Source organism: Boleophthalmus pectinirostris, unplaced genomic scaffold (assembly GCF_026225935.1).
Source record: "Boleophthalmus pectinirostris isolate CB_2022bp ecotype Guang Dong unplaced genomic scaffold, ASM2622593v1 HiC_scaffold_23, whole genome shotgun sequence".
Classification (NCBI taxonomy): domain Eukaryota; kingdom Metazoa; phylum Chordata; class Actinopteri; order Gobiiformes; family Gobiidae; genus Boleophthalmus; species Boleophthalmus pectinirostris.
Window position 1 is genome coordinate 25,622,470 of NW_026571207.1, and position 26,017 is coordinate 25,648,486.

The following is a 26,017-nucleotide window of genomic DNA, read 5'->3' on the forward strand; positions in this document are numbered from 1 at the left end:
AACTGAGTATGTAGCCTGATGTTGGTAAAGGTCAATAAAATAAACAATGTGAAATTTTGACAATCCGCATTTTAAAATGTTTTAATTTATAGTTGGAAAATTACATCTTTACAGGAGCCTATTCAGATGGTACAGGCAAACAGGCATCTATGAGTAACCACAGGCGCACTATGCACAGACTTGTACTATGCTTGATCAAACCACATGTAAGATCTGTGGTGTTAAATATCCAATTATAGTTTATGTCATTCGAGACAGTCTGCATCATAGTAATCAACCTGCATTTGGTCATTTCATCATGACAAATAAGTAGAAAAAAAAAAGTATGGTAGATGTGGGGTCCTTAAATACCTAACGTATGTACATGTCATGGCTCATTTGAAACAGGGTTCCCATTTGTCATTAGTCCAAAGCACTCTCCTGCACCTTGAAGCTGTACAGCTGTCCTTCACACATCAGTAGCACACAAAGTAGGGCAGGCCCACTGCCTGTTCTTTCAGTGGAGGAGACATGTGAACTTAAGGCTTAAGCAATGAATGGGGACAAATGGGTGAAACACTGAATGTAATGTCCCATAACAAACAAGGCAAAAACCATCAAGAAATCTTAATGATAGTTTGGTATCATTACACAGCCTGCTCTCAGCTGCCAGCACCCGTGGACGTTATGCTGTTTTCATGAAGCTATGCAATTACTACATGGAAGCTAATACAACCCTCAAACAGATCTTCTCTGTCCCAGCAAATACAAATGCATTCAAGGAAGGACTTCATGACAATTATTTGATAAAATTCAAGACTTTCCAGGCTACTGGGAACCCTGTAAACAACCAAACAAGGACTGAATGCAGAGTGTGTTTCTATCAATGATCCCTTGTGCATATGGCCTTGAACAAAAAGGAAAAATGGGGTGGCGTTGGAGAGAAATGCGTTGGTTGGAGGTATGTTTTAATCGTCCGTGAGGTCTTGCACAAAGAGGACCTCGCAGCGGCTTAGTCCCGCCTCCTTCAGCGTGGGGGGGTTGGGCTGTTCCTCGCTTGGGAGGCAGGGCAGGACTCGACGAGGGAAGTTTGTAACTATCTGAAACTTCTCTGGAGTCTCTTTCAAAGAGAAGAGGAAGTCGTGTATTACCTGTAAAAAAAAAAAAAAAAAGCAGATATGTTAAATATAAATCCACACAACCATAGTGATCTTAAAAGTTAGGTTATTGGAGTTTACCGTCAGCGACTGCCCAAACAGGAATCGCCTCTCTACCCGTGTGTCATTGGGGAGTTTAAAAACTATTTTGACACTTTCGGGATCATCTGCTTGTGGCTCCGGGGGAAGACACTCAGACTTCCTCTCCTTCTCCTCTTCAAGTTTCTGTAGATATGAAACAGTGGCCCATTTACATGACCAGTACAAAAATCTGACAATCCAATAATAAGATAATTTTTGATGTGTGTTTGTATTGACTAAAGAAATCTGATCATCAAAAACATCTGGTGATATGTGTCAGTCAATACACTTTTAAATAACTTATTTAGAAGCCAAAGTACAATGAATTGCAATAAACTTGTGTATTATTATTCAATAGTTTGTATCTCGCATTCACCAATATGAACAATCAGAAAGAATTCATTTCAATCAATCAATTATATATTCAATAATCTGATAAATCCAAAAAACATGATTTTGTTTCCCAGGTGTTGTCCCAGGTTAGTTCCTACTCACCCGTCTCCTTCGCTCCTCCATGAGCACACTCTGTCTGGCCTTCTCCTCCTCCTGCCTCTTCTGCTCCTGCTCCTCTCTTTTCTTTCTCTCCTTCTCCTGATCAGCACGAAGCGACGCCTCAAACTCCTCATCCTGCCGTTTACGGATCTCCTGGGTCTGATTCCTCTGCTCCCTGTTTTATTAGAATAAAAATACATGCAAGTAAGTCATTTAGTAATCATCTTCTTTAATTTAATTTTAATATCGTTAATATTTTTCTATTTTGCTCCACAGAAAATTATAACATAATGTAACATAACATTCAGAGCATTGTAATTATTCACTGTGATGGGCACTTTACAACTCTCAAAAGAGCAGTGGAAAGTTTTGCAGTTACAGTAATGCTAATATGCACTTCCTGATTATCAGACAATAGCATGCTTTCTAATTAGATGCAGACTTGGAGCTGCTTACACAATATATCTGGGGCAAGATGAATTTTGATACAGGTGCTTTAAGAACTTATATATACATACATACACACATACATATGTTATAACTGCGGCCCCTCAGTGTTACCCTAGTCAAAGTCATAATTTGACACAAAGTGAACAGTGTACCTCTCCATGCGCTCGGACATCAGATATGTTTGGTTGGCCTCCATGATGAAGGTTAGTTGGTTGATGAGGTCCTCGGGCTGGATCAGACCCTCCAGGCGTCCCACCATCGTCATCTTCCCATCCTTCAGCACAATCATTGCCAGAAAAGGATAGGTGTTCTCCCGCAGGGCCTGAGACGCTGAAACCAAACAGGCTTTTTTACACTTAGGCAAACTTTATTGAGCTACAAGGGAAATTACTTGGACACAGTAGCTCACACATCACAATATAATAAGAAAGAGAAAAAATATAAATGGTAATAATAAATTCTAAATAAGTAGCAGAAATAGCAAGAGACTGGTGTCAAATAAGTCCAGTAATATAAAATAAAATATAGAAATAAAGTAATAAAAATATCTCAGCTATATACAAGAAGTCATACAGGAAAGGATGTAAAAGGATGATATGATTGCTAGGACATAGGGTTATCTGTAACGTAAGTGTGAGTTGTTGTATAGAGTATGGTATATATTGTATATGTTGGTATATTTTAACACATTTCACTAGTTTTACTACGTTATTTATGATCAAAAAGCAGTGGTAGTATTACAGTAAAGGAACAGTTATGTGGTTAAAAATGTACTCAGTTGAAAGTACTGCTGCAGTGTGCTTTAGACCAGTCAGTCATACAACATTAGATAATTCAATCTTTTAAAGCTGAATTAAATTATTTGAACTACTACCTGCTTATTCTCTGAGTTTTGGTCTATCAGTGAAGGGATAATCCTGCTTTAGCTTTAAATTTGTTTATCGTCATATTAACATTTATCATCTATATTTTCTTCAGTAATATATCACACAAATTGTTCACACAGAATTGTAATTAACAATTATTTCCCACTCCTGATTAAATGGTACTTTCTTTAGTATTGTCTTTTCTCCAGATACAGCTGATGTACTATTGAAACTGTACAAGGATTACCTCTGTAGCCCTCGGGTTTACTGGTCGAACATGCCCAGAAGAGCATTTGTGTGTTAATGAAGGTTATGACCTCTTCTGTACATAATGTGGAGCTGCAGAATGAAACACAAAATAATCAAATTGTGAATTAACACAAAGGATTCAACTTCAAGTCATTATAAAATTTCACACAAGAAATACAACTAAAAACTATATGAAGTACCGGCAAAACTCGTCCGTGTCTTGGTGATCTTCTCCATGAAGGTAGACTAACAGGTACCGAAGCTCCCGCTTGGCATCATTTAACGCCTAGATCCAAAAAATACAAAAAAAATTGAGCAATTGGAAATTGTCTTCAGGTAGTAGAGACTTTGCAATGTAAATGTTTCACAAACGGGGAATTTGCTATTTACACAACAAGAATCACAGGCTTCACTATATATTACTTTATATGTTGGCTGGGAAGATAAAACCAGAAAATACACAGAATGGCAAAAAGGTTTCAAGGATATATGGCATGGATTGGGTAAACAATGGCACAACACCACAGTAACAAAATGCATACAAGGCAATGGAACATAAAATACAAAATAGCAATAGAATGTGGCATCATAAATGTAAATCTGTCACATTGTGTAATAGATTATTCCAACTGCAATCTGTGTCAGACCTGAAGAGAGTCCAGTCGAAGTTATGCATTAGGCCTAACTGCATAAGGCATTCTTTTTAGTGATAAAACACTGGTAATTGAATACATTTTTTATCAAATATTTCACAACTCATCCAAGCTGCTTCTTCAGTTCTCGTCCGATTGCTGGTGGACAGAACTGAATTTCTCCTTTGCTATGGACTCCTAAATACTCCTAAAGTCTCGATTGATATTGTTAGAACTGATTCTGATTCTAGTCAGTTTATACCAATATTGTTAATATTTGTCTGTCACGAAGCCTAGTGCTTCAGTTTCTGGCCTCACCTGGCTGTATGTTCCCTGGTAAAACACAGGATGTGACCGGCCGTATTTCTCCTCAAAACTGTGAATAAAAGATACAACGTCTCCAACGGGGTCCGTGACACGGCCACGAGGGTCTGGCCTAATGAACCTCAGTGCAAACCTGCAGCAGAGCAACAAAATCATTCTTGAATTACTGTGAAATTGAGTGGATTTTTATGTCTGATCAATGGTCTAGATTACCTGAATATGTCCAGAAGTGTGTAGTATGTAAATCTGAAGGGTAGCATTATCAAATAGTAACTCCATCCTAGCAACCCCTTGAAAAGACAAGCACATATGAACATTAAGAAACTCAATAAAAACTAAAAGAATGTTGAACTTCATTTGTTCATTTGGGAGGGTGTGTTCTGGATACATCACTGGTTAACAAGCAATAATAAAAGATACATATTATGTATATTATGAGCCTACCCTGGGTTGTGGCCTTGATACGATGTAACTATATATTCTATGGTCTGCTGTATTGACCTGTAATGGTCTGTGAGGTGGAGGGTTAAACACACTGGGCACGCCTTCTTGCTCGTTAAGTCTGTCTTGTACTGCAGCCTGCAAAATGAGAGAGATATTCAATTATTTGATGGACAAGGCGGTCACGAACTTGGTCACAAACTTGGGTCGGTTTGGTCTTTGACTGTACCTCTATATTCCAATTATGTTGCTCTAATGTGCGGCGACATTGGTCTATAGACTCCAAACCAGTTAGGTCCTGTTAAATAGAAAGATGAATGAACATGCTATCATAAGCTCAAGTAAAAAGCTTTATAAACTCAAGCGCACATATATAAATAAAAGGCCATAACATTCACAATAACTAATTAAAACTTTGCCATCCGTCAATATATAACTGATGGAATATCTGTTTTTGTTGGAAAAAGTCAGTCAGTTTATGAGCTCTAGTATGGTTGTAGCCTAAATACAATTACCAGTTTTGACAACTGAGTTTAGTTCAGTATGATGACGGTTTAGCTTGTGTAAATGTGTCAAATGTCTGAATTATGAGACACTGACAAACATGATAGTGCCTATTTGTTTGTATTTCTTTAGAAATGAATCAACACTTTACGGTGCAATATACTGTGATTAGAGAGTGCAGTGACAGCTCGATCAAGAATGCTTTGCTAATGTTAACTCAGCATCGTCAGCCCAACAAACGCAAACCAAGTTGAAACAACTCCACTGACTCATCAAAACTGAACTTCAGTGAGGTTTATTGATAACGCTCGTTTCAGGGCAAAGATAAAACGGCGATTCAATTTATGTTACAAGGGTTGTACCCGCATTTGGCCCTGAAAGTTATCACTTGTTAGCAGTCAGAGCTAGCTGCGCTAACATTAGCCAGGCTTGACTCAAGTTGCCTGTATCGTTTGGGGGCTGGGGATCGTCACCGAAGTTGACAGCGCAAAAGGCGTCTAAACACACGCACTGTTTATCCACTTGCTGAGATTTTATGTGGACGATGATGCATTAAGACACCACAACAGACGTAAGCTCGTGTTAATGCATATATTGGTACATTTACCTGAAACTGGAGGAGTTTTTCTGTCTGCGCCTGAGATAATTCTGGCTCCTCTGGCGCCGCCATCTTACCTTCGCCAATCACCATCGGGGCGTAACGCTGACGTAACAACGTAACGGACGTAACACGTCAACGGACTTTTCCTGGAGCAGAGTACAGGTTTTGTGCTGCCCTCTAGCGACTGGGTCGTGTGATCTCGGCAGCAAACTCAACTAGTTCGTTCAAAGGTTTAAATGGCAACTTGATTAAAAAAAAAAAAAAACATTAAAAAAATAAGTAAGTTGTATATATGTTTTAAGCAACACTCCTCTTCTATTTCTCCTATGAGAATAACTATCTTTATCATTTTACTAAGAGGGTATTCCATCAAAGTTGCTAAACAAGTCTAGGCATATCCTAAAATCCTGAGTTGAAGCTCCATCTTCATTTTATTAAGCCTCAAGTCGTTCCATGAAAGAAATAAGCCTGGGGACGGGGGAGAGAACTCATCCTCCCAATCAGCATTAGTGTCTGCGCACAAAAGCTGCACTGCTCTTCACAACAACCACACAGGACTCCTGGTTTCGACAATAGATCCATGGTCTCAACCAGGTTTGTGACCAGTACAGTATTGTACTGTAACTAAACTAAAGCATATAAACTCATTATCATTCAAATTTAACATAAAAATGTGGCAGGGCTACATTTGATCATCCATAGAACTGTCATACATTAGTGTAGTTGATTTCTTTACATTTGCTAATAGTATTCCAAATTGTACAAATGTGTGCTCCAGCAGGTGTTTCAAGAAACTTTAGTTTTTCATGAAGAACACTCACCAACACTACTCACGACACCACACTACCAGAGACGTATTTACAGTTGTAGTGATTCTGTTTTATATGACAGAAAAATATTTTGTTGAGTAATTTTAGGTGGTATTACACATTTTATTTGATTAAGCAACGTACAAAAGCAGACATTTCAGTAAATATAAAGTTACTTTTTCCCTTCCACCATAATGATATGATAACCAAATTTTGTTTTGACAGGTGGATCTGTGTAGACAGGTTTGTCCATGGAGCTGACAGGTAAAGCAAAAGCAGCTTCCTGAAAAGGTCCTACCATCGATCCCCTGGTCATCCAGCCCAAATCGCCCTGTAGGAAAGGAAACATCTATGAAATCTTACAAATCTCAAAAGGTAAAAAAGTTTAACAACTCTTTATCTACTTTGACAACCTGAATGTCACTGAAGGCAGGATCTTTACCTTTTGTAAAGGAAGATATTACAAAGATCTCAGCCATTTTTAATTATTGATAACTGTAGCTTTCATTTTGATGACTGATAATGTGCAATATGTGACAGACATGTGTTGTTCAGTTTGTGTTTTTAGCAGCAGGATGCAATGTGATAGTGTCTCAAACTGGGATGAATTGGTTTAGAATTTGTATTGTATTGAATCTTGTCAGTTCTTTTCTTACTGCAACTGCTACTACTGGATTGATTGATTGTACCTTTTGGTGTTGTGAATGTTTGGTGATTGTACTGCCAACTGCTGATATGATAATTTGTGCTTTTTTAGTCCTAACGTTCAATGCTTCATCTCAATATAGAACAGAACTGTGTTTGTAATTTTAAATAATAATTAGGGTTATAATGTTTAGATTTTTCAAAAATTTACTTTTCCAACAGTACTACTTTTAACTAAGACTATTGCTGGAAAGTTTGAACAACTGGATCTCGATATGATTAACTGCACAGCCTTACTTCTAACAAGGTACACCACATGAAAATTGGCACTGACTGAACTAAACCTGGACTACACCAAGACAAAATTAGGATTAAAACAGGACAATGTAGTCTATATCAGGACTACACTGGGGCCAAACCAGGACTTTCAGATATACTAACTGATCAATGAGGGAAATTAGTTACTAAAATCATGTTACAGTACATAATGACCAGTGTATGTAATCTTACTCCTTGTCTGGCTTTGTCTTCGCTGTATTGAGTCGCTACTTCACTGAAACGAACTCCTGCTTTAAGCTTCTCCATTGCCTCCATGCACTTGCCATGTTTTTCACAAAGTATGTGCCGAACCTGATGGAAAATACAGATCATACAAAAAGCCATGTCAGATTCTTTAATCTATGTTCACACTAGAGGTCAAATCTGTTTCAAACATGACTAGGATCTATTTTTTTATGTCAGTGGGTACATTTAGATGACAGTAACAATCAGATAACTAGAATAATCAGCTAACCCAATAATTAGATCTAATTTTGATGTGTGTTTACATGCACAGAAGAAATGTGATAATCAAAAACACCTGGTGACATGTGTCAGTTAATAAATGGATTTTTATTCAGAGGACAAAGTACAATGGATTTCAAAATAAATCTTTCAATTTCTTAACATTTTCTCTTTCATGTTTGTCTTTGCCACATTATCTTGACCTTTTTTGTGAAATTGCTCTAGTTTAAACCTACAAAGGTGTGAACAATCAGAAAGAAATCATATTACTCACATTACATGTAACTGTTTTCATGGCATTTCCAAAATCCAACTCCAGAAATTAGATAATGATCATTTTGGATACATAATGATTGTTGGTATGCATGTAAACATAAAAGCCTGAATCACATTTTTTGGGGCCCACTTTCCAATGTGGAAAGAAATCATACTCCCATCAAATCTAATTGTAGTCTGAACATGTCAGCAACATTAAAGGAGCCCTATGTAACTTTTCTGCTACCTGTTTGTCAACATGGAGATGTTATTGCTTTGCCAGGAATGTTCTACAGTATACCATTAAACACATTTAAATGTGTTTTTATTGCTCAGAAATACCTTAAACAACATACATTCATTCATGCAGTGGTGTCACCTCTCCACAGATCTGCCCTGTAATTAGGGTGGTCCATCGAGACAGATGAGTTTTATAACTGGTGATCATTCCAGGCAAAGCAATAATATCACCATGGAGACCCTCCACCAGAAAAGTTACACAGTGCACCTTTAATCTTAAAATCTACAACACTGAAATGCAAGTAGTGCCACATTTTTTGCTGAAAAAGTTAAATAAAACACCATTAAACACCGACAAACAGAAAGTAGTGAAGCTAAAAACAAAGCGATGTTTTAAAGTTCATTGATATTTTGGGAAAGAATGTGAGTCAAGCATAAAATATCCATTTTAGACTATTTAGGTAAAGATGACTAATTTCCTGTAATTATATATGGACAAATTCTCTCTTAACTTAACTATGTTTATCTATATCATAATGTGACATCTACAAAACTATGATAAAAAGTGCAGGTATGTGCACATCACTGGTGCTAGGCTACAACAGTGAACACAGAAAGCCTGCACACTTAAACCCAAAAAAAGATCTTCGTCCCCCACCTCCAGAGCTGCAGTAAGAATGTAGCCTTAGTCACTACTTTAATCAAACATGACTCAAACTAGTCCTCATAACCAATGTCCACGGATATTCATATTGGCAGTGTTTTGACTGCATGATGATGTCATACTCACAGATGGGGGGGCAAGAGTCAGTTTTTCCAATTAATTACATTCTACTTTCCTATGAAATATCCAAAAGGTAATTTCACAAATATGGTACTTAATGTTTTATATCAATAACTAGACCCTAGAACTTGCTATATAACAATATTTTTTTCTTATTTGAGCAATTTTATATTCAGCTGCCTCCTGTCTTTATTAAATAATATTGGCCAAAGGCTGTTGTGATGTTCTGAACCCCAACTATAGACTGTATGCGCTTTTCATGTGTCATATTTTGATTGTTATGATGCAGATAGGACATTACCTTGACAGCGGTGCCTCCTTTGGGTGTTTTATCTTTCTTGTCAGCCTCTGCACCTCCGGATGCAGCCCCTTAAACACAACATTAACACTTTCTTAGTACAATGTAATAGCCAATTGTAAGCCATTAGCTTGAGGCGCTAAATATAATGGAATATGGACTATCACATGGAAGAGAAACACTAACCTTTTCCTCCTTTGCTACCTTTGCCTTTCGGGGGCATATTGGATTAAAACAGGGAGAAAGAAAGTTAATTTATAGAGAAAAGCGAGCACTCATGCCAAAGTCTGCTACATGCGCAGAACGACTGCGCAGACGACACAAACAGCGCTACTTCGCTTCCTACTATCTGGTAGAATGTGTTTAACAGCGACATATAGCGTTTGTTTTAAAGTCTAAACAAGGATCAAGTTAATCACATGTTAGGACATTAATTATTCTAGGATATTAAATATTTTCTATGACAATTGTTTTACCAGTTTTTTAGTGTTTAGTGTTTTGGTTGAATTAAACTACTAGTAAGGTTGACTCAGGCCAATCTGAATGACATGGTATATGCAGCATTAAAATAAATGATTTATTTCCCAGACGGCTAAGCCAAAACTGGTCTGGTCTGCTGTCTTCCCATTATATATTATATAGCCCTTTCTTTTTAAATCATTAGTAAAACATTAAACTGAGGCTAGGTGTACAGCAGTAGGCCATTGGTCTATCTATCTAAAACATTTGGACCAAAACATTCATAATTTATTTTAATATAACATAAGTCATAATTATCATTACAGCTTCATTAATAACTAATAAACTCCCACATATGTCATACCCCAGGTATGACGTTTGGCTATTGCTTTTGTGACAGGAAATTATTATATATTAAAAAGAATTATTACATTTGTGGGTCTAAGATTTAATTTTACTTGTTCTATTTATTCATTTTAAAGGTCTTATATAAATATCGTTGTTGTGGATTATGTCAAAGGTGAGCTACATAAAACATTTCCTGCACATTAAAATGTAGTTGTTTTTTTTCCACCCATATATTTTTTTTATCTGAACACAATCTTAACAGTATTTTCAAATTCAGCAGTCTCAACCACACAGTAGCACTCAGACGACTCTTGATTTCCATAAACTGCTGACATTTCCTCACGTCAATCGATCTTTTTGATAAAGATTGTGTTGAATGGGACAGAAACTTCTAACCTCAACTTCTCCATATGAGATGGTGTGACCCTCTCTAAATGACTCACCCCACACAAGGTTAGGGACAGACCTTTTACAAAAACTCCTGGTCTTAGCTGGTATATCACCTACACTAAAAAGTCAGAATTAGGATAAATTGTTGAATGATGAATATAGTGGTTTTGTCAAATATTAGTGCACATTTTTTGTTTGTTTGTTTGCACAAGAAAAGCCCTCTAGCAGTGATTTTGGTGTTCCCGCAATAAAAGCACTCAGAATTATTTTTTGTTTTGTTTTTTCACAATAAAAGCACTGGATTTGTATTTGTGTTTTTCAAAGTAAAACATTCTAAAATAGGTCCTTAAGGTAAACAAACAATGGCCATGCTAGAAGACTGATAAAGTCCATTAACCTTAACCATTACTAATTTGTGCTTATCTGACAGGCCTACGGCAACACATTTACAGACAATGCTATATGCCTATATGGTATGCCTATTCCCTTGTTTATGTAATTTTGTTTGGCTTTTGTTGACAGGTAAATATCCTCCCTTTTTTTTCCTTTGTTACAACATGTTTTAAACTGCTTTAACTTATACAAGCAGAGTAGAGCAATACAAAGCTAGTTAGTTTCAAACTAAAATTAAACCTACTGGTGATTAAATGTGAAACTATGTAAATAAGGCAACAATTGATTGAACAATTGATTTTAATAAGTTATTTATAATGAAAAATTATGAGGGACATGTGGGTGCACCATGGTGGAGGTCTGCGGGATAGGGTCCTCTGCCATAGCTGCCCTGGAGATGAACAGAAGCGAGGATGCCAGTCTGAGCCTCCAGTCAATGATTCTCTCACTACATTTATAGACAAGGTGGAAGTAGTGTCTTGGTAAACATGCAACATATAAGCTCAGTGGCATATTGAAAATAAACCAAAACTCTAATGTGCAATGGGAAAAAAAAAGACTCAAATCAGAAACATCTCACCTTGACCAACACCTTAAGGTTGATCAACCACGTAATAGTGCAACAATGGAATATCAATGCATCAGTCATATTTCCTGTCTTCATCACTGAAACTGTCTTTAAAAGTTGTAACAAAACTGTCATGCCATTAATCTTGGTTCATTTGAAGTGTTATGCAGTAGGAGTTATATACACCGTCACTGTCTTTTTTGTGATGCTCCATGGATAAAAATATTATGAACTCATATAAGTTAACAAATTAGAACCCTGTGTCAAAAGTGTACTAGCGTTATTATTATAATAATAAAAGATTATTTTTTTCAGACCTTTTCAATGGTTAGATTGTATTTGTACCTGACAGTTTTGACTGCGACGCCTTCCTCAGAGTGGTCATGTGATGTGATGAAGTGTGTAGTCAGCTGATTTACACAGGTTTTGGTACTATCTTCCAACCAAATTGAGGGGTGCATTTTAACCTTTACAAACTGTCAAATTTGACCCGGACCAAGAATTCCCTTATAGTAAATGTCTATACCAAATTTTGAACTAGAGATCTAAATAGACTGTCCCACATTAATAACACATAAAAATCTAAAAGCCATTATAATTTATTTATATTATATTGCATTTGGAAATTACATGAATATTCTGGAACCATTATGATTATTTCAAACTAGTCAATGCATTCAAAGCAGTGGTAGGAAACTTTTGCGTGTGTGGGACTTGCATAATATGTTTCCCACATTTGCAGCAGGTTGTATCTGTTCTGCAGTCCTTCTTTGCAGAGCAGAAGTTGCATCTCCTTCTCTTCTGTACCCTTGTGTTGGTTTCTGGTGTGACTTCTTGATCAGGGCCAGGCTCAGATCACTGCACTGGCCTCACCAATGCTGCTGAAGCTGCTGTGTGGGGAAGCTGTTGTCACCTTTGCATACAGGGAGTCACAAGGGCCTTTCCAAACTCCTTCAAAAAGAACCTCCTCCAGTTCCTCCTGCTTGCCCTCCAGGTCAGGATCAGCTCACTCCAAAGTATAATATTTTAAAATATTTAAATTTTTGTGTATTTTTTCAAAATTTTGGAAAAGTCATCAAATTTTAGGATAAAAGAATGATGCTTAGGGTATTTTTATTGCTGTTGAATGTCAAAACGGGTCAATTTCACCTTATTAGTATGTAAGGGTTAGTTTCATAAACATGGGATACTGTTTTCAGGTCAGACTGCAGATGATACTGTCACTGTTTAAAGGGCCCATAATTATGCTATTTCCTGATCTATGTTATTATAAAGTTGTTTCCTCATCAGAAACAGACCTGGAGTTGTGTTTTGTTTCATTCATACATGTTTAACGCACAGACACAGCATATTTAGATTACATGCTTCGCTCAATCGGAAAATGCATTGTTTCACCTTGTGATGTCATGTAGTCCTTTAGTGCTTCACTGTGTTTTTAAACTCCATACACCAGAATCATGTGGATGATTTCAGCTCTGAAATAACCTATCTCTAATGAACAAAATGTAAAAGGTAGCTGTAACTTAAAACTAGGAGCATTTTAAGGAGGAACAGAGCATTTTAAGCTTTGGAGATGTAGACACACTAACATATGTGAATGAAACAAAACTCAACTGCAGGTATATTTTTGATAAGGTACCTCTTCTAAACTGACAGCACCTGTAGACTGAACTGCACAGTCACCTCAAGGAGAGGCTCTTCTTCAATCACTTGTTCCAGATGTGAATTTAATTAACTCATTCAGAGGTCTCGGATAAAGTCCATGTTAACTTCTATAAGCTATTTTGCTATTTTACTTTTATACAAGCTATTTTGAAATAAACTTAAATACTTAAATAGTTATATTTTTGAAGTACCTGGCAATGGTGAAAAGAGTAAGGTTTCTTATCTAATATTTTTAAAGATTCGCTGGCTCAAGTTTTTCCTTTATTACATATTTACACAACATTTTAGTTTGTCATTTCTTTGGGTGAAACTCATGCCAATGTCGATGCAGGGGTAATCCCACCCCTCACCTACGACTGTTGTACTGAGGTCATGTTGATTGAGTCTGCAGATATTAATAGTCTGTGGAAACACCAAGATTGATCATTGCAAGGACAGACATAGCAGAAGTGAGACATCAGCTTCCTCTTTAGGATTTCTTTCTATTTTTTTTTTATTTTATTTTTTTTGCCAAGAATTAGTTAAACTGATACTAGAAAGCAAAGTGAAACTACTGTAGATTTTATCTACAACTGAAGCACTAATGGCTGCACAGTGACAAAGCAGTCAGCGCTCTTGCCTCACAGCATGAAGATTCTCGTTTTCTGTGTGGAGTTTGTATGTTCTCCCTGAGCATAAATAAATAAATATAAATATAATATATATAAATATATATATATATATAATATAAATATATCGGTCTCATGCTGGTATTTAGCCTTAGATGGAATATATATATATATATATATATATATATATATATATATATATATATATATATATATATATATATATATATATATATATATATATATATATATATATATATATATATATATATATATATATATGATATATATATATATATATGTATATATATATATATATATATATATATATATATATATATATATATATATATATATATATATATATATATATATATATATATATATATATATATATATATATATATATATATATATATATTCCATCTAAGGCTAAATACCAGCATGAGACCGACTAAAAAGAACTTTGACAGACAGAGTTCAAGAGGGTATGAAACTGTTAAGAGATAAACGAATGCGGTCCGCGAAGTCTGTAGTAGTTATGTTACTGTAATGCATTACACCCCAACACCAAAATCACCCCAAATATAGACCAAATCATATAGACCAAACAGTAAATAAATTACAGAAGAAATTTCAAATTAATATTGTTAATATTTCGAAGACTTGCATGTTTAATTAGCTTACTACATTATCTGTAACTGGGTTTTACATTTATCTGTGTGCATTCATAAATATATATATGTATCAGCATGAGATGAATAAATCAGGATTAGGACTTAGATTTAGCAGTGGTATATAATTCAAATAAAAATATATTACACTTAAAATATACTACACTTCAAAAAAAAAAAAAAAAAAGTTGCAATACCACTCAAAATTCTCCCAGTAGCCTACAAAATACTTGCTAATGATATTCAAATGTGTGGGTGTCATGACATCTCAAGTACAGTATATAAGGTGTGAAGATACACATTGACCTACACTTCAAGGCTTGAAAGAAAAGAGAGAGAGAGTTACCAGAGCAGCATGAGGTTTTTTATGTGTAAACTTCTGACTCTAACCCTGGTTTATCAGCTCCTGGTGCAATGCACTAGCTCCACTGTTACCTTCGAAATCCTTGAAAGACTCTCGAATCTCGCTGGACATGTGGCGATTAACAACAGTTTGGTGAGTACAAGAAATCTAACTGTTTGAGGTTTATAGACTTACTTGTAATATTAACTCATATGTTATTTTTATATTTTGCAGTCTTTCTATGAACTCGAGGAGCCGTCACCCAAAATGCACAAAAATGTTGTAAGTGTTATTCTTATATTTTGCAATGCTGGGTTTCAAACCTTATGGAACAAAAACAGATGTAATATATTTCTTACAGAATACTTGTATTTGGTAATAATTTGGTCATTATTTTACATTCTGCTAATTGTGAACTAAGATATTGATCTGAAAAAGGCTTTATATAGATCTCTGGGGAAAAAAAACAAAAAAAAAACATTGACTTCCTGCTCAAATGACAGATTTACAGCTCTCTTTAGTAGCATTTCACTGTAACATGTGTAAAGGTTTTCATTGTCTCAAAATGGTGACTCAGTATTTTAAACGCATATGACCTGTCTACTTTTTGTGAATAATTGCAAACTGAAATATCCCAAATGCAGGACAATACAGGATTACTGAAATCAATTTATACCAAGTACTTTTTTAATTTGTTATTTAAAATATTTCTAATATTTCTAATATATGTAAATTAGAATTGTACTATTTTCCCCCAAACATTCCCAATTCTTCAAATTGTTTTGTGTCATATTTTTGTTTGTAATTTTGTTGTCTATTTTACTTTTGTGCATTTAACTTTGAGACTAATTCTATTGCTCTCTGTTGTATTTATCTGTGTTCAGGAAATCTGTGTGCCTAAGTTTAAGAGTCTTCTCAATGCCACACTTCACTCTGTGACTGTGTCTGAAGAGTATCAGCATCTCATTACAGAGATCACAAACCTCCTGGATCAGCTCCACGCAAATGCAAAAGAAAATACAAATGCAAATGCAACACAGGTCAGTCAAAACACAAGAAAAATCTGATTTGTCCCCTTGGACTTATAAGGCCCTGCATGTTTTTTTAATATTTTTTCTTGTTCTTGTATACCTTCTAGTGATGTCATGATACAAAAATTTTAAACTCGAGTTTGATACTAAGGGATAAACCCAATACTCAGTTTCTTTCTATAGACAATACACTGTGATTTTCAACATTAAATTAGTTATTATTATCAGTTGTCCAGGCATGGGTGTATACTATTCTGTGTGGTCTTGTTCTGATAAAGTTCAAGATAATTCTCAAGCTATTCAGGAAAGGTTCATTAGTGTCCCATGACTTTTTTAGTATTGATACCAAATACTAGTTTTGATTCTAGTTTACTATTTTCAGTACTTTTGACAGCCCTAATACCTTCTATGCACCTCTATCAAAATTTTCTTATGTTAAATTTTGTAGTCTTTTTGTGTATGAAAAAGCATTTCTTGAATAATAAGTGCAGTAATTTATGTTTATGTAATTTAACACTTTTGTCTTATGTTCATGTTTCAGGCCTTGTGCACGTCAAAAAAGATGACCCAGAAGCTAAAGTTTGAACCGTTTCAACAGTACAAGATGTATCTGCAGAAGCTGAACAGGAGAAAGGAGCAGAGGAGAAAGAGAACTGCATAAATGTTACATAATAGTGTTTTAAAGGAACAGTTTGTTGTCTGCACTCTAATGTTTGAAAATGGAACTTCATAACTGAACCTGTAATGCCCAAGTATGCACAAGATTTTCTCATTTTCAGTATATGAAAGCTCAGAATCTCCAGAACTCACTCACTGAACCACAGAGGCTGCATTCATTATTGACTGCAAGCAAATTATAAATACTATGTCCAATATTTCGGACATGATGCTTGGCTTGGATTTGAGGACACAGGTCATATTTATGAAATTTAAAACCTAAATCTTACATACTGTTTCTTTAAAGGCAGCTGCTAACACACTTTTAATATATATATTTTTTATAATACAGGATTTATTTATTTGACAGTATTTATTAAATATTATGTATTTATTTATTTTTTGCTGTGAAGGTATTTATTATACACCCAAAATATGTATTTTGTTTTACTACTGTTGATCAATAAATAATTTAACTTCTCCACAATGTGCCGTTACTACTTTGACTTGCAAATAATACCTAATAGCCCATGAACTGCCACTCTCTATAAAAGTCACTGTATTTAATGGCTTCAGGAGACCAAACAAAGTGGCTAAAGATATTTTGAATGCAACTGGATAGACCAAGACCTATAATTACTAATCTGAAGGATTCATTTTAGCATAGACTTTCAGAGGGGAAATACAAAATAGATACAAAGTAAGCTTGTATATAAATGACCAGAATACACAGTTCAGCTACCCCTATATCATCTCACAATATGAACCCTGTCTATTCAGATTACACAGCAGCAATGTGCATGAACCCACATGTTACACCATGCAAAGCAATGCAAAATAAAGATGTTTTTTTTTTTTCAAGATAAAGAGCTGTTTATACTTTTAATATCTGATACTAATGGAAAGATATGTTTTGAGCAAGGTTTCAGGTGAACCAAGTTGAAGTAAGAATATGACACAACATAGTATAACACAGGGGCAGAGCATTTCCACAATGCAGAAGGAAAAGTGTTATAGGTCCTTGATTACACAAAATTGATTTTTGTGAGCTTTATGTCATGTTACAATGTTGTTATCTCTATGAAAAACATACCTGGAGTTGTGTTTAGTTTCACTCACACATGTTTGAGTAACCCTTTATTATTAGTCTGTCTACATCTCCAAAGCTCAAAATGCTCTGTTCCACCTTGCGAGGTAACAAAGCTGTAGTATTACAGTTAATGTTTATCTGTTTTTTTACCAGTTGTTCAGTAAAGGTCAACAATTCAAGGGCTGAAATTATAAAAATTATTCTAGTGATGGTGTATGTAATTTAAAAACACAGTGGAGCACATGACGCCACATGGCGGAACAGAGTGTTTTGCATTTGAGCCTAAATATGTAAGGTTTGTGTGATAAATTTTGATGTGATTTGAATGAGACAAAATACAACTCCATGATTTTGATGAGGAAATAACATTATAAATAGATCAGAAAATAGCAACTGAGCTGGAGGACAAGTCAGAATTCTGTGGTTGAATTAACTGTCAGATTGTTGATCTAGTTAATGGTTAATATATCTGCACTGGGTATGTCCACATGAAACAAAAACTGGCACAAAGTTAAATTTTGGGGGTTGACATGAAAGCTTTATACTTACATACATGCATACAATAATAAACAATAGTGTAGCATGAAATGGGGGCGAGAGATTGGAAGAAGTAGATAAGCAAACTGTCAGATCTGGGAATCTCACAACGCTCAGGTAAACCACACAGGCCCTGGTATTTGTGCTGTTTAGACAATTTAGCTACCATGCAGCAAGACTTTAAGCCTATAGACTGACTGTGCAAGTTTGTGGAGCCATTTTTTAAATAAATAAAGTAGTTCAACGTTAGACCCCTGCCCATCACATCACATTTTAGAACATGAACACAACATGGTGTTAACATCATATGATGTTATGAAATTCTGAAGCCAAAAAGGGTGATGTAATGTTTGTCTACTTTTAGATTTTGAATTGTTATGTGCAGGAAAAAATAAAACAGGAGTTGAAAACTTCAGGCAAATGAGTCCTTACTGCTGTAAAGGATTTTGTAAGAACTTTTTCCCATTCAAGATAATATTTTAATTTTAACTGTATTATTGCTAAAACAAAGGAGGACAGAGCTATGCCAGTTCCTAACCTAAAACATAAATAAAGGAATAATTTTGACGAGAAAAAATCACACTCACAAAATGTCACTCTCACATTATGTAACTTTTCTGATGGAGGGTCCGTCAAATGCTTTTCTTCATGGAAATGTTATTGCTTTGTCCAGGATGTTTCACAGTATGGTATTAAACCTTTCTATCTTCATGGAGACCAAACCAGATGAAGTTACAGGTCAGATCTGTGGAGAGGCAACCCTGCTCGCAGTCAGAACACCTGTTTTTCTATTTATTTTTGAGCAATAAAACCACCTGTAATTAAACAAATGTAAGGCAGAGCTGCTTAATGCTATATTATGGAACATTCTAAGCAGAGCAATGGCATATCCATAGAAACAAGCAGGTGACAGGCCCCCAAAAAAGTAACACAGTGCACCTTTAATGTTAAGACATTTTGGAAGTTAAAGTCCTGTGTTACAGTTTTGACCCAAAGCGACTGACGTCATGCACAAGGTGACATAGCCCTATTATTCCATCTCTGTGGTTAACTGTGTGTAACTTGGTTAATATATGACCTAAAATTAAACCTCGGACTTTTCATGAAAGTGTATCTGTGTGTAAGGCACAGTGATGGTGAGTCATTGATCTTAATAAAGGACTTCCTGTTTGAGCGAGATGAGTAAAAAGTACTTTTACACTTCGATAGAAAACCACTACAGTTAGATAAAAATGTTCAGCAAACTGTAAATGTAAATATTCCCAAAAACTCACAAAAAAAATTAACAGTGTGATTTTAAGTGTGCTACATGCATTAAAATAGATACATAGATAAACAGATACAATATATTCAATATATATATTTTTTTAATTACAAGAATTTGGTTGAATATAGTATAACACGATTATAGTATACACAGTTGGTCGAACAGATAGCCCCTAAAGCTACACCACAGATACAAAGCACTTTCATGTTCATGTTCGTGACAACTCACTTATCATTATCTGGAACCCAATTTTTACCTTTCTGAAAACAAAACATTTAAGAACGAACGGCAGTAGTGCATTATTTTAATCTTTAAAAAAAACAAAAAAACAAAAAAAAACAACTGTTAAAATAATAATGAACAATTACACTTAGAAATCCTGCTTTTTAAAATTTTTTTATTTTATAAATGATGATTTTGTCTTCTATTCATTTCCATGACCGTGATGGTGACAATCCTCAGACCAATTTTACGCTTTTTCCAACATGTATGAATTCAAACTAACAACTTCCTTTAATAGAGACAACCATACATCACACAGTAGCATCACTGGCTTCCTGTTTGCAAAAACACCTAAATATACTGTTGAGTGTGAAGTCAGAGTTTAGTAAACACAGAAGAGCACGGAATTTCCTGTGACAGTAAAATTGTATATATATTGGCTAAAAATGAGTTAACTTCTTTAATCGGAAGAGAACAGACGTCTGCTCCTTTGAACAGTCTGACCTTAGAGCAGGTGAGAGGCAGGTGAGAGGCAGGTGAGAGGCAGGTGAAGAAGAGACGCTGTGAAGTATGATGCACCCCAGGGTTTGACCTACAACCTACCACCTCTTGACCTCTCTCCAGCTTTGATGTCAGTCCAAGGGAAAAGACACACTGTCCCCCTCTAAAATGTGAACAGAGAAAGATTAAACATTATTCAGAAATTAAATCTAGTTTGTTGGCAATATCTGATGTCAGGTGGATAGTTGTAGGCGAGGGGGCATGTACACTTTAGTCATTTTATATTTGCTGTTTGCTAATCCAGCCACAAGGGGTCACAAGCCAATATTGTGAAAGATCCAAAGCTCTTCTGTACACTCTCACTCTGTACAAGATCAAATAAAAAAGGACCATTTTATGTTTGTATTTTGTAATGTGTCACAGATTATACAATGATTTGTGAGATTGACCAGCTTGTCACAGGACATTGCTTTCTGTAGCTTACAAGGGAACTACAAACAAAACTGCAGTTTGTTTATTTATTTGTATGGATGGTCCATTAGCTCAAAGTTTGGTGCACTGTGTAACTTTTCTGGTAGAGGGTCCACCACTTGCTTTACTCCGTGTGGTATTTCCTGAAAAGGTATACAGTACAGAATGGCATTTAATTTAACTATCTCCATGGAGACAAGCAGTCCACATCACCAGGCCAATTTACAGGTCAGATTTAAGGAGAACTCAACCTGCTTGTAGTAATAACACATGTTTTTGAGGTAGTTTTGAGAAATAAGAACACATGTAAAGTAATAAAAACTGTGGCACATCCAAAACAAAGCAATAACATCACAATGGAGACAAGCAGATGGCGGACCCTCAACCGGAAAAGTTACACAGTGCACCTTAAAGTCTTTGAGAGTTCATCACATTCACAGCAAATAACACAGATCACTGAATTACAAACACAAGAATCTGATGATGTAATAATAATGATATGTAGATGCATTTTCCAAGATGATGCATGTTGTCTTATATGGATCTTATTCATACTGCTCTTCACACACAGACCATCCACCATTATACATTCACTCCACATATGCAGAATTTGTCACAAGTTTAATCATTTCCTGTTTTGAGCAACACAACCACAATTACACATCACACTCTGACCCACAATTTTTGCATTTGTATTTTAGTCTTTCAGTTCACACTCACTTGTTATAAAGAAATACTGTTGTTTCCTTACCTCTTAAAGGGCCCATATTACAATATTTTCTGATCTACATTATAATGTTGTTTCCTCATCGCAAACATACCTGGAGATCAGTTCTTCTCTCAAGCCGAAAACACTCTACGTTCCACCTTGTGATGTCATGCGGTGATACAGGGACTGCTCCATTGTGTTTTTAAACTCCATACATCTTCATTAGAATTATTTGAATGATTTCAGCCCTGGAATTCCCCATCTCTACTGAAATGAAGGCAAAGGATGGCTGCTCACTTGAAACTACACGACATCACAAAGTGGAATAGAGCATTTGGAGCTTTAGAGATGTAGACAGACTAATAATAAAGGGGTGCTCAAGCATGTGTGACTGAAACAACTCCAGGTATGCTTTTTATGAGGTAACAAGGTTATAACATGGCATAAAGCTCACAAGAATCAATTTAGCATAATGTAGCATGTCCTTAACATTGCAGATTTCTGTTTGTACCTGGCTGTAAGGTTGCTATTTTTGCCCCAAATATCCTTAAGTCTATATGTCTGACAGATGGCATGTCAGCATTGTTCTAAGTCCCATCATTGCAAAAGCAGCTTGAGATGAAAAAGAGACTGCATGGGGGTAGTATATGCTGCGATATTATTACAGATTTTATTTTTACAAGCTGTGCACGATTCATTCGTAAGTCAGGACTCAGGAGAGGCACGAGCTGCAGTTCAAGGTGACTTTGGTCTCCACATGAAACAGAGCACAGTAAGTGATTTGTCATAGATCTGTCACTATTGCTTATTGTTTTGTTGATTTGAAGATTCCCATGATAGGCACCAAGGAAATGTGCACCTTGCATTCTATTTGTTTTACTTTTTTTGTGGCCTCATAAATATTTATTATATTGTTTACTGAAGTGGGATTTTCCATATTAAAGGTGTACTATGTAACTTTTGCCAAGATGTCTGTTGTTTACTTGTTTCTATGAATATGTCATTCCTCTGCCCGGAACGTTCCACATTAAACAGCTCTACCTTACATTTATTCAATTACAGGTGGTTTTATTGTGCAAAAATACCTAGAAAAACAGGCATTCTGACTGTGACTGGGTTGCTTCTCCACAGATCTGACATGTAACTTGGTCTTATTTGGTCTTATTTAGTCATTTGGGCTCCATGATGATTAGAAAGGTTTAATGCCAAACTGTGGAACATTTCAAACAAAGCAATAAAATTAACATCTCCATGAAGAAAATAATTTGAAGGACCCTCCATTAGAAAAGTTATACAATGCACCTTTAAATCATCATCTGGCTCATAATGACAGTGCCTCCTTTAAAATAGGTGATGTGCTTGTTTTATATTAATTGAATTATTTGGGAGCAAGGTAACAAATGTACGCCTCAAATATTACGGGAATGGAAAATGTCCTGACAGGCATGTTTACGCAGGTCTTCATCACTAATGCAATACTCATCCTCATCCGTTAGGTGGCCCCAGTGACACGTAACTGTGCGTTTGACTGACCCTGATTCAGTTGTAACCTTCTGCTCTGCTTAATTAAACAAGTTGAGCTCAAATAGCAGAAAGACGAAAATGGGATTTCCTTAATTTTGTCATTTATATCTCAATGTAAAGAAGCGAGTGTTAGATGTGTATTTTAAATCATGTGAAGTGTTCCTTTTCAGCTATAGGAGGACAATTAGTCGCCGACGGGTTGCGATCACATGCTTTGAGAGAGCTACCTCATTTTTCGTGAATGGGTCAACGTGAGCCGCGCGCAGTCTCCTGGCTTAGGTCACAGACGCGCTCTGGCTCTGCGCGGAGCAGGGCGAGCGGCGCTGCCACATGTGAGTGACATTTGAACCAACCACGTTTATTTTTTTCATTTCTGATATTGAGATGCTCGTTGCAGTCCCACTGTTGTGTTATTGACGGGACGGTGGATGCACTTTGCCTGGACTTTACGCAATGGAGTTCAAATGGATACGATGACTGGATTTGTTGTCATTTACTCAAGCTACACCATAAGCCTAGATATGGTGAGTAAAACGAAGATTTAACTGTGTAGCTTTGCGTGCTGGGATGATTGTAGTAATGCTTTTTATTAGTTAATACCGCCGTGCACAGGTGGAGAAACTGCATGTCCTATTTTGACATTATTTTAAACAAACACAGATATAGTCATCGTTATGTAATTTATTTCTTTGCTCCTTAGGGCCAGCAGTGACTTCGAAGAGGATCCCTGAAATCACGCACTCCGACTACTATAAAGTTCATGTCCAGCCACAACACGGAGGACTGCCAGCGTCCTGGAAATGAAGAGAGGTGTGGATTGTCTTCAACACTATGCTCACATTTTAAGAGACGATGATGGAGTGTGAACAGGCAGAGACAACAGGAGCGCGTGTCCTCCTGGTGCTGTCTCTTTGATGTGATGTGGCCCCTGTAAACTTCGCCTCCAAAGCCACTTATAATGGATGTCCAGAACTACAGCACAGTCATTGACAGCGGCTTTCTGGATGAGGCACCTCCAAGCAGAGTTTTAACAGGATGTTTTTTGTCTCTCCTCATCCTCACCACGCTGTTGGGAAATACCTTAGTCTGTGCTGCTGTTACGAAGTTTCGCCACCTTCGCACTAAAGTGACTAACTTCTTTGTGATCTCTCTGGCCGTGTCTGACCTGCTAGTGGCGATTTTGGTGATGCCCTGGAAAGCTGTGGCAGAAATTGCTGGGTTTTGGCCATTTGGCTCGTTTTGTGATACTTGGGTGGCTTTTGACATTATGTGCTCCACGGCATCCATTTTGAACTTGTGCGTGATTAGTCTTGACCGCTACTGGGCCATTTCTAGCCCTTTCCGGTACGAGAGGAAGATGACACCAAAAGTGGCCTATGTAATGATCAGCGTTGCCTGGACACTGTCTGTTCTAATTTCCTTCATCCCGGTACAACTGAACTGGCACAAGGCCCAAACTCAATCTTACACCTCGGTTTCTGGGTCCACTCTGGGATCAAATGGTACTTCTTCTTTCCAAGCCCCAGAAAACTGTGACTCGAGCTTAAACAGGACCTACGCCATCTCCACCTCACTCATTAGTTTTTACATTCCTGTCATAATCATGATTATCACATACACTCAAATCTACCGCATTGCACACAGGCAGATTCGAAGGATTTCTGCACTGGAGAGAGCCGCCGAAAGTGCCAAAAACAGGCACGACAGCATGGGCCGAGGTTCAAGTATCACAGAGTCTGAGAGCTCCTTTAAAGTGACTTTTAAGAAAGAGACCAAGGTGCTGAAGACACTGTCTGTTATCATGGGAGTGTTTGTGTGCTGTTGGCTGCCATTCTTCATCCTCAACTGCATGGTTCCATTCTGTGAGAAGTCCAGTGAAGGAGCAGAGGCGTTCCCCTGCATCAGCCCCACCACCTTTGATGTGTTTGTGTGGTTTGGCTGGGCAAACTCCTCCCTCAATCCCATCATTTATGCCTTTAATGCTGACTTCCGCAAGGCCTTTGCCATACTGCTGGGCTGCCACAAACTCCATCCAGGAGCAAACAACATGGAGTCAGTCAGCCTGAACAAGAAGTGACTCAGACATTCCTGACTCATCCCTGAGAAGAGTCCAAGCTCCTGCGGCTGCTCTGGCTCTCCCTAAACAGGGCCAGTCCTTTCCTTTCCCCACATTGTATCAGGGGAGGCAGCCTGCATGCACTGTGAGGAAGCTATCCCCACACAAGTCCCCACAAGCTGAGGACTCCCCTCTGAGTGAAACGAGGGTCTGGAGACGTAGTTATATTTTTTCCCCTGAAATCAGGAGGAGCACAGCCTGGGAGGGACAGTCCTCTGAATGGGCAGCCTGATGCTACCAGACGCTGCTCTCTTTAGTAGCATCACACACATACACACAGCACACACAAACACACACACTCTGTCAAAACAAGATCCTCCAGTCGCAGCAGCTTCAGTGCAACAACACACCTGCAAATAGTAACATTACTCATTGTTTCACTTCTTGAGGTCTTCAAGACAAGCTCTAGCATCAGCAGACATCATGTTTGTACAGAGCTAACATGCTTTGGGGGCTGTAGTCTTGTCCTGTCAGAGAAGTCAAATACATGTCAGACGATCATAACTTCAGGTCCAGTCAACAGACACCTGCTGAATAATTCCTATGCTGCAGCCTCAGAGTGGTTTTACGGATGTGTCTCTCCTTACTGTTGTATTTTTCATAAACAGCCACTGATGATCTCTTTTAACAGACTCAAAGGTTTGACTTGTGTTGTCTTGCTTGGACTGTTGTGCTTCTAAAACAAAGCTTTAATTTATTAACTTATGTTAGACCATCTGTTTACTAATTAAAGTAAATAATGAAAACATTTCACTTTGCGGGTCTTTTGTTTTCCTTCTCACCAACAATGTTTATGTTTAAAACTATATGACTAACTGGACATTTTTCATGGTCTACTGCATCTACAGCCCTGT

The 26,017-nt window shown here is 36.8% G+C and overlaps 3 protein-coding genes across 3 annotated transcripts; 1 reads left to right on the forward strand and 2 right to left on the reverse strand.

The window, feature by feature from the left end:
* Positions 1 to 65: 65 nt before the first annotated feature.
* faf2 (Fas associated factor family member 2) lies at positions 66 to 5,908 on the reverse strand. The gene is made up of 11 exons (XM_020927192.2): positions 5,783 to 5,908; positions 4,901 to 4,969; positions 4,675 to 4,809; positions 4,444 to 4,520; positions 4,225 to 4,363; positions 3,475 to 3,560; positions 3,273 to 3,364; positions 2,312 to 2,489; positions 1,713 to 1,884; positions 1,218 to 1,361; positions 66 to 1,130 (listed from the first exon to the last, which is right to left on the reverse strand). Exons 1-11 carry the CDS (start codon positions 5,864 to 5,866, stop codon positions 948 to 950), a joined length of 1,359 nt encoding a protein of 452 aa, XP_020782851.2. The 5' UTR covers positions 5,867 to 5,908; the 3' UTR covers positions 66 to 947.
* Positions 5,909 to 6,687: 779 nt separating this feature from the next.
* Positions 6,688 to 9,937, reverse strand: pin4 (protein (peptidylprolyl cis/trans isomerase) NIMA-interacting, 4 (parvulin)). Its single transcript, XM_020927316.2, has 4 exons — positions 9,777 to 9,937; positions 9,594 to 9,661; positions 7,741 to 7,860; positions 6,688 to 6,916 (listed from the first exon to the last, which is right to left on the reverse strand). The coding sequence occupies exons 1-4, from the start codon at positions 9,811 to 9,813 to the stop codon at positions 6,758 to 6,760; spliced, it is 384 nt and encodes a 127-aa protein (XP_020782975.1). The 5' UTR covers positions 9,814 to 9,937; the 3' UTR covers positions 6,688 to 6,757.
* Positions 9,938 to 23,116: 13,179 nt separating this feature from the next.
* Positions 23,117 to 25,767, forward strand: LOC110162404 (D(1) dopamine receptor-like). Its single transcript, XM_020927296.2, has 2 exons — positions 23,117 to 23,571; positions 23,748 to 25,767. Exon 2 carries the CDS (start codon positions 24,006 to 24,008, stop codon positions 25,122 to 25,124), a length of 1,119 nt encoding a protein of 372 aa, XP_020782955.1. The 5' UTR covers positions 23,117 to 23,571; positions 23,748 to 24,005; the 3' UTR covers positions 25,125 to 25,767.
* The last annotated feature ends 250 nt before the right edge of the window (positions 25,768 to 26,017 follow it).

Coding starts and splice junctions, on each gene's coding strand:
- faf2 (XM_020927192.2), bottom strand. CDS start 5,866: ATGGTGATTGGCGAAGGTAAGATGGCGGCGCCAGAGGAGCCAGAATTA. Junction 3,365..3,474: donor GACACGGACGAGTTTTGCCG/GTACTTCATATA, acceptor TTCATTCTGCAG/CTCCACATTATGTACAGAAG. Junction 1,885..2,311: donor ATGTCCGAGCGCATGGAGAG/GTACACTGTTCA, acceptor CTAATAAAACAG/GGAGCAGAGGAATCAGACCC.
- pin4 (XM_020927316.2), bottom strand. CDS start 9,813: ATGCCCCCGAAAGGCAAAGGTAGCAAAGGAGGAAAAG. Junction 9,662..9,776: donor AGGTAGCAAAGGAGGAAAAG/GTTAGTGTTTCT, acceptor GTTGTGTTTAAG/GGGCTGCATCCGGAGGTGCA. Junction 7,861..9,593: donor AAGGAGGCACCGCTGTCAAG/GTAATGTCCTAT, acceptor ATTTTCCATCAG/GTTCGGCACATACTTTGTGA.
- LOC110162404 (XM_020927296.2), top strand. CDS start 24,006: ATGGATGTCCAGAACTACAGCACAGTCATTGACAGCGGCTTTCTGGAT.